Source organism: Sceloporus undulatus, chromosome 11 (genome assembly GCF_019175285.1).
Source record: "Sceloporus undulatus isolate JIND9_A2432 ecotype Alabama chromosome 11, SceUnd_v1.1, whole genome shotgun sequence".
Taxonomy (NCBI): domain Eukaryota; kingdom Metazoa; phylum Chordata; class Lepidosauria; order Squamata; family Phrynosomatidae; genus Sceloporus; species Sceloporus undulatus.
The window spans coordinates 2,551,937-2,561,024 of record NC_056532.1 but is presented as its reverse complement, the minus strand read 5'-3'; the positions used below and the strand labels follow the sequence as shown (position 1 = coordinate 2,561,024).

At 43.4% G+C, this 9,088-nt stretch overlaps 2 protein-coding genes across 3 annotated transcripts in view; one reads left to right on the top strand and one right to left on the bottom strand.

Moving 5' to 3' along the window:
- The window catches only part of UBE2G1 (ubiquitin conjugating enzyme E2 G1), a 554,317-nt gene that overhangs the window by 62,673 nt on the left and 482,556 nt on the right, over positions 1–9,088 (bottom strand). The gene's annotated exons all lie outside the window — the stretch shown is intronic.
- Positions 1,854–7,368, top strand: LOC121917150 (complement C1q binding protein). Its single transcript, XM_042442882.1, has 6 exons — positions 1,854–2,209; positions 3,906–4,056; positions 4,983–5,067; positions 5,578–5,673; positions 6,585–6,710; positions 6,868–7,368. The coding sequence occupies exons 1-6, from the start codon at positions 1,948–1,950 to the stop codon at positions 7,015–7,017; spliced, it is 870 nt and encodes a 289-aa protein (XP_042298816.1). The 5' UTR covers positions 1,854–1,947; the 3' UTR covers positions 7,018–7,368.

Sequence of the window (9,088 nt, the reverse complement as noted above, 5' to 3'; positions counted from 1 at the left end):
TATGGTCAACTTTAACTAAAAATAGCCCTGAAAGACCTAGAGATTCCTAAAGAGAATACTCTACTAGGCCTTTGTAGCTCCTCCAGCGCAACCCTATGGTCAGCGTTTGTCGGACGTTGACCACAGAGTTGCACTGGAGGACCTACAGGGTCCTAGAGAGGTGTCCTCTCAGGCAAAAAACATGGTGCTTTTGTTATTTGCAGTTTTTCTTTATTCATGGGAGTCTTGTGCCCTTAACCCTAACAAATATGGAGGGACAAGTGTAGTTCCTCAGATCCATTTGAGTCAACAGTGTGATGCGGCAGCTAAGAAGCCCAATGCGATTCTAGGCTGCATTAATAGAAGTATGGTGTCTAGATGAAGGGAAGTCATAGTGCCACTCTATTCTGATTTGGTCAGGCTTTATTTGGAATAACACTGTGTCCAGTTTTGGGCTCCACAATTCAAAAAGAATGTTGAGAAACCGGAGCGTGTTTAAAGGAGGGGGACCAAAATGGTGAAGGGTTTAGAAACCAAGTCTTACGAAGAAATACTCAGGGGGAGCTGGGGATGTTTAGCCTGAAAACGGGAAGGTTAAGAAGTGATATGATAGCCCTGTTTAAGTATTTGAAGGGATGCCATGTTGAGGAGGAGCAAGCTTGTTTTCTGCTGCTCCAGAGAATAGAACATGGAGCAAATAGATGGAAGCTACAGGGAACGAGATTCCACCTCAACATTAGGAAGAATTTCCTGACAGTGATATTAAATATTTTTCTAATAATAATTTTTATTAGTTGAAATCTACAATTACACACAGTTACAGCAGAGTTACATACATTCATGAGTGGAAAACATATGGGGTGAACAATGTCAGGATCACTTTCATTCCTTGTCTATAGATATATCTTCTTGGTCTTCTATGCTCTTCAGCCAAGTTGTTAAATCTTCTTAGGCATACGAATAGATAATTTACCTTCTATGTTCAAGTTTCCCAATTAACACAGTCATCTTTCCCACAAATCTTCAAACCAATCCCCCCATGCCTTACCTATATACTAAATCTTTCGATGTCCCTTTTCTTTTTTCTAAACATACAATCCTACAATCATAATAACCTATTCTCTAATATACATTCGACTTGGATTGAAATAGCCCAGTACTCCCTTCTATTCGGATTATTCAGTTCTATTTTCTATTCTGATTTCCTCAAGTCCCAAATGATTCAATTATTACATAAATCCATTGGTTATAAATAAACGCGTCTATTAAAGAGTTATATAATAAATCAAAACCTAAATCACTCATGAATATCCAAATGTTCATCAAACTCTTCACCCTTAATATTCAACAGATCCAGTCTAAGAGATTGAGTTACTTAAATCTAAATATTTGGAGGGATGACATGTTGAGGATGGAGCAAACTTATTTTCTGCTGCTCCAGAGAACAGAACATGGAGCAAATAGATGGAAGCTACAGGGAAAGAGATTCCACCTCAACATTAGGAAGAATTACTTGATAATGATATTAAATATTTGAAGGGATGCCATATTGAGGAGGGAGCAAGCTTGTTTTCTGCTGCTCCAGAGAACAGAACATGGAGCAAATAGATGGAAGCTACAGGGAAAGAGATTCCACTTCAACATTAGGAGGAACCTTTTGAGATGAAGAGCTGTCTGACAGTGGAATATGTTGCCTTAGACTTTAGAGTGTGATGGAAAGTAATGCAGGAATAATCCAGTTTTCAGACCTCTTTAAGTGCCCTGGGGAATTCTGGGAAATGTAGTTCTCTGTGGGGCATATATCAGGGCTTGGTTTTTTAGGTTTTTTTCTGGAACGCCCTCCATTTTGGAGGTTAACTTGACCCGGAAGAGGCTTGGCTTGGCTTGGGTCTTCTTTCTCCACGTGGGTCTCCCTTCCTTCCTCTCTCTTCCTTCTTTCCTTCCTTTCTTCCCCTCAGAGAGGCCACCATGCTCCTCGCCCGGGCCTTGCTCTCCTCGGCGTCCATGGCTCCCAGAAGCCTCCACCGTCTCCTCCCTTCGCGGCCTTTGGCGCCTTTCGGCCTCCGACTACTAGGCCCCGACGCAGCCTCGGCCTCGATTAGGCCCCTCGCCCGCTCCTTGTGGCTCCCCCGCGGGGCAGCGGCAACGCAAGCCCGAGGCCCCTTCCCCCTTCTCCTCCGCCCCGCTTCGCCTGCTTTCTCCTGCGCCTGCGGAGGACTTCACACCGAAGGTCAGTCGGGGAAAACAAAAACAAAACCCAAATTCCTTCAAGGGGGCTCCAAATTTTGCCCTTCAAGAGGTTTTGGACTACAGCTCCCAGAAGCCTCTGCCATGAGGGCCAATAGAGAGGGATTCTGGGAGATGGAGTCCAAAGTCTCTTGCGAGGACGCAGTTTGGGGGCCACTGCGGCCCCTTTCTTTCTATAGCCTTTTCCTTGGATCTCTTGGGCAGAAAGCAAATGGGGCTGTGTTCATGAATTACCCTAAGGATATGAGTATATATATATACACACACAGTATAATAATATATAACATTATATAAAAGCAATACCTAAGCAGTATTGTATCTCTCCTTATATTTTCTACATATCTCTAGATATATATATATATCCATCCATCCTCCCCTAGGATATGTAGAAATATAGGGAGATATATTGTATATAACTGCTTTTATAGAGAGAGAGAGATCCCTAAAAAATCCCTATGGCAATAAGATCCCTATAGAGAGAGAGAGATCCCTAAACAACCCCTAAAAACTATGTGTGGTGTGTTGTACACTGTATGTGGAAATATATATATATATATATGCCCCTAAGCAATCCTTAAAGCAGTATATATAATATATCTCCCTATACTTCTACATATCTCTAAAGTATGTATGTATGTGTATATATAGATCCCTAATAGGGAGATCCCTAAACAATCCCTATGGCTACACACACATACTTATATGTATATATGTATGTATGTATGTGTCCCTATATATGTATATATCTCTAAGGGACATATATATGTGTGTGTGTGTATATCCCTAATAGACAGAGAGAGAGATCCCTAAACAATCCCTAAGACAATATATGTGTATGTACATGTATGCATATATATGTATAAGCAATCCCAAAAGCAGTATATATAATATATCTCCCTTTATATGTACATATCTCTAGGGCAGTGTGTGTATGTGTGTGTGTATCCTTATATATAAGCCTTCCATACTAACTCACTTGGCCCTTGTTAATACAGACCCCATATAGAATACCCCAGCTTCCCATCCTTCTGATGTCGTTTTTATCATTGGATATCATTTTATCATTGTATTATTTATTGGGAATTTCAGTTATTGCGATGGAGCGAGGGATAATGGGTTTTAAATTTGTTTTTTAGCTTATTCCTTATTATCTGTTTCTTCGTATTGTAAGCCGCCTCGATCCATCCAGAGAGGCGGGATATAAATAACATTTTATAGTTGTGTGTGTGTGTGTGTGTGTGTGTGTGTGTGTATACACGTATATTTCCCCCCTGAGCAATCCCTAAGGCTATAGCCTTAGGGAAAAGGCATATACATACATACATACATACATATTCAAGCCCACAGTGTGACTCTCTTGTTAATATAAGTTAATGCAATATATAATATAATGTTTAAATTATTTATGGGGAGGGGTTATGCTCCTATTTGTGTCATTGGTGGCCTTTCCCAACCCCCATATATATCTAGATATATATGTAAAAATAGCCTTTTAAAATAATAATTCTGTATGTGGGTGAGATGTGTTTCATTGAAGAACAATGAAACCATGCTTCCCTCCTTCAAAAAAGAAGGAAGGAAGGAAGGCAGCAAATATGGAGAGCGCACCCGTCGTTTTTTCTCTACCAAGTGGAGTATCGTTGCGCGGTGTGTAACCACTCTTCCGTCTGACCTTGCAGGTGACAAAGCTTTTGCGGAGTTTCTGACCGATGAAATCAAGGAGGAGAAGAAAATCCAGAAGCACAAGTCCCTGCCCAAAATGTCCGGAGGTTGGGAGCTGGATGTCCAAGGCACGGAGGCCAAGCTCACGCGGAAAGTCGCCGGCGAAATGTAAGCGTGCGAGGAATGCGCACGGGAAGTCCAAAGGGCTTATGTACTTCATCTTTTTCTTACCACTTGTTTATATAGAGCCATTGACATACGTGGTGCCTTATAACAGGACAAAACGTTACAACTATTTCAGTATACAATACTAAAATGCAATTCTAAAATACTTGTACTTACCATATATACTCGACTATAAGTTGACCTCTTGTATAAGTCGAGGGCAAGTTTTGGGGCCAAAATTATAGATTTGGCTATGATCTGTGGATAAGTCAAGGATAAAATTTAGGGGCATATAGCAAATAGTCTAAAAGATGACGCAAAGCAAAACAGTGTCAAAGAACTTGCAAAAACCCAGCAAACATAACTCTTTGTGCTTACACTTAAGACCGGATGGATGAGAGTAGAGGAGGTTGGTGCAGTGCAATGTTGTGTTGCAAAGGGCCAACTGGGTTGCTGGGCTTTTCATGTCCCAGTTCTGGCGTCTGGACTGGGAATGATGGATTGTCCCAGGAAGGGTACTAACTAAAGTTAAGTATCACAGCTGTTTGCCCTATCCTTTGCAGAAAGCCTGGGGTGGGTTTCTGCAAAGGATAGGGCAAACAGCTTTGATACTTAACTTTAGAGCAAGCATTGAGTCTTTGGTAAAAGATTTGGGGAGGCTTTATGAAAGATAGCACATTCCTGCGACAGTGGCGCGCGTCACCTAAAAGCAAAGGATGCCTGCCTTTGGGTCCGCCTGTGTGGCATAGTGGTTTGAGTGTTGGGCTGTGACTCCGGAGACCAGGGTTCGAATCTGCACTTGGCCACGAAAGCCACTGGGAAACCTTGAGCAAGTCACACTCTCTCGGACTCAAGGGAAGGCAGTGGCAAGCATCGTCCGACCAAATTGTGCCAAGAAATCCTCATGATAGGTGTCCCTTCTTCCGTAGGGTCACGGTTTCCTTCAACATCAACAATAGCATCCCACCAAGTTTCGACGAAACCCCAGAAGGACAGAAACCTGATGAGCAAGAGGCAAGTGGCACAACATCTCCACATATGTGTTGTTTTCGGGGGGGAATTTCAGATTAATGTTTTATATCTTTAATATAATCTGTTATCTGTACTTCCTATTTTGCATCATGTCTGGGTTCTGTTTTAGTATTGTATGTGAATATTTTGTATTCTTGAATAATAAATAAATGTTTATTCTACAACTGTTTGTAAAGTGCCATGAACATGCATGGCACTATATGAATAAGCAAGTAGGATGATGATGATGCGAAGTCGAAGGCTTTTATGACTGGCATCCATAGTTTTTTGTGTGGGTTTTTCAGGCCACATGGCCATGTTCTAACAGCTGTGTGACTGGCATCTTCAGAGAAACCCTTTCAGAGAGCCCTTCAGAGAAATCCTTCTCTGAAGATGCCAGCCACAGACACTGGCGAAACGTCAGGAATAAACTCTTCTAGAACATGGCCACATAGACCGAAAGACCCACAAAAATCTATGGATGATGATGCTGATGTCTTCTTTTTTCTGCAGCCAGAGCTCACATCTACCCCAAACTTTGTGGTGGAGGTAACCAAAGATGACACAAAGCAGACGCTTGTGCTGGACTGCCACTACCCTGAGGACGAGGTGGGTTTTGTACTGTCCTGATGGCCAGGACCGGCCCTACCATTAGGTTGTGTGAGGCATTTGGGAATCAGGTGGCAGATTTTTGGGGGGTGAGGAGAGTGACACCAAGGTGTTTTAGGAAAGATCTCTGCTCCATGTATCCCAGTCTCTGCCTTTTAGGCCTTTGGGTCTGAAGGGGAATTCTGTCCCGTTGTCATTGCTGGAGACAGATACATCCACGAACCATCCCTCTGACAACAGAATTGGTGGGAGCATCACCTTCTTTGTCTCACGCTGCAGGATGTCAAGGGCTAATGGGAATTGCAGTTGATACTAAAGATGACATTCGCAATACTCCAGCGATGGTGGAGCCCAGGGGCCAATTTCTCCTTCAAATGCCCCTGAGGACCAATGCTTACTTGCACCCATCAAGCACGAATGCCTCCATTTTCCTTCGTAGTCCATCTCAAAATGGCAACATCATGTCACTTCTTGTCACCATTTTGAGAAAGACTGCAGAGGAAAACGGAGGTAATTGGGGGTGCTTTTGGATTCTGGGGTACTCAAAGGTGGCTTGGGGTATTTTAATGGGTTGGGCAGCTTTTCAGTTTAGTTTTGGGGCTAAAATTGCCTGAAATTTTTAAAATGGGGGACATGGGAGGGATTCAGGAACTAGAAAAGTGTGCCCCTAGGCAGCACTTAGCCCACACTTCCGTCGTAAGTGATGCTTTCCATGTCAGTGGGGTGGCGATGCCATTTCAGGTTTTAGTTTCAACTTGCAGGGAGCTATCCAGACTGCCAAGCTGTATCCTAGAATAGGATTTGATTTACTGACATGGAAGTCACCAGTAGATACTACAAATCCCAATGAGGATCAGGGATTGGGTTTGCTTGTTTTTCATCCATGTCTTTTGGGTTGCTGTCCTGACCAGGTTGGTCACGGAGAGGAGGAGGAGGAGAGCGACATTTTCTCCATCCGGGAGGTCAGCTTCCAGCCCGCTGGAGAGTCAGAATGGCGGGAGAACAATTATACCCTCAACACAGATGCTCTCGACTGGGTATGTGGGGCTTTCATAGTTTTATGTCCTTTCCTGGCATGGGGGTGGCTGTGTGGCATGGGCATTTCTCACTGAGACCCTGGTATACTGCCTGCGGATCTCTGGCGCCGCAGAACTGGCCTTGCGACACTGAAGATAATTCAGATTATTTTCCCAGGCTCTGTATGACCACCTGATGGATTTCTTGGCCGACCGAGGAGTGGACAATACGTTTGCAGATGAGCTTGTCGACCTCAGCACAGCGCTGGAGCACCAAGAGTACATCCGGTTCCTTGAAGACCTCAAAGGCTTTGTCAAATGCCAGTAGGCCGGAAGATGTGGTGGCCTACGTCTTCCCAAGGGTCTTTTGTCACCATCCTTTTTGCAGTCAAAGGTTGGACTCGGGTTTATATAGCCCCCAGGCAACTAGCCAGAGAGAGCTGAAGTGCCACAGTTGGGGTTTAAAATACACATCATGAAAGGGAACATCAAATTGTTCTAGAACCCGCAAGCGGCCATTTTGTAGAACTGACTTGAGACGTAGTTTGGCTCCGAAGCTTATCAGAGAAGATGGCTGCCTGCTGTTTCCAGGACAAGGACCGAATGTGTGTTTGGTTTTTTGTACAATTTAAGGAGGACAGTAAATGATGTCAGAATAAAAGCTACTGAATACTCTTGAGTGATGTGTTGTGTGGCTTTCCTTTCGTCCTCCATTTAAGGATGGCAACCTGTCTAGGTTGTTGGACTACTCACCAGTGACTGGCTCTTCTTCCTTCTGGAGAGAAGTGACCATTGAGGTGCTACAAAGTTCTGTCTTGGGCCAGTGCTGTTCAACATATTTATGAATGAAGGAATAGAGGGCATGCTTACAAAATTTGCAGATTATACCAGATTAGGAAGAGTAGCTAATATCCCGGAGTAAAGAGATCTTGTAGCACCTTTGAGACTAAGTTGAGCAGCATGAGCTTTCATAGACTCTACTTCTGCAGATCTGAAGTCTAGGAAAGCTCATGCTGCCAACTTCTTTCTTTCAGTGAGTCTCGAAGGTGCTACAAGATCTCTACATACTGATCTTACAGACTAAACACAGCCTTACCTTTAATATCCTATAGGTTAGGGTCTAAATTCCTATAATATCCTATAGGATAGGGTCTAAATAATATCCTATAGGTTAGGTTCTAAATTCAACATGACCTTAATAGATTGGAAAGCTGGGCTAAAACTAACAATGAATTTCAACAGCAAGAAATGCAGACTATACACTTGGGCAGTAAGAATGAAATGCACAGATATATTTGCTCCTGGCTTAATGGAAGTATATGCAAAAGGGATCTTGGTGGACCACAAGCTGAACAAGAGTCAGCAATGTGATGCTGCAGCTAAGATGCCCATTGTAATTCTAGGCTGCATTGATAGAAGTATAGTGTCTAGATATAAGGAAGTAATGATATCACTATTTTGCTTTGGCAACCCACCAGGAATCCTGTGCCCAGATCTGAATTCAAGGAAGATATTGAAAGCTAGAGCATCAACAGCATGTGGGGACCATGCATCTTGAGGAGGTAGACTAAGTCTATGAAAGCTTGTGCTACAATATTTCAGTTAGTTGTAAAGGTACCACAAGATCTATTTGCAAGAAAGGTATAGTTGCATATTGCTGCGTGTCCAACATGACTGCCCCCTGAATATTTTCCTCCCCCCGGAACCTATTTTGTGTCCTGGGGGACGATGTGATCGAACACTGGCCAACATCTGGATGTTGGCAGAGTATAAAGCTTCATCTACCTACGTAGATTGTTTTTCCGCCCCCTGCATCTCTCCCAACATCATCTACCTGAGGCAGCCGTTGTCGCCCAGCTTTGACATATCAGTCATGGCCCAGTTGGTGGTTTTATTCCAACATTTTATTGGCATTTCCTCCTCCTCCTCCGCCACCTCCACCTTTCCGTTCTCTAGAGTACAAAAGCATGCAAAAAACCCTAAAAATAGGCTCTCTGTCCATAGTACATATTTACAGCATAATGTCCCCCCCAAAGCCATCACTGGGGGTGACTGCATACATTGCTTCATGCTTTACATTTTGGGGGGGGGGGAGGATAGATCGATAGATATATACACACATATAAATATACAGATTGTTGTTGGGTTTCTTTGCCACACTGAACACACACAGAAAACACACAGGAGGGTTCAAAGCAGCAGAATAATGGCCTGTTACAGACAGCCAAAATAAAGCTGCTTCGGGTCTCTGGACGTATGCTATTTAAATGATGCATGCATCCGAAGAATCTGGAAGTTGCACCAAAGCTGCACTCTGGTGCTTAGGAATGGAGTGTGGCTTTGGCGCAACCTCCAGACTCTTAGGACCCATGCATCATTTAAATAGCATACCTCCAAAG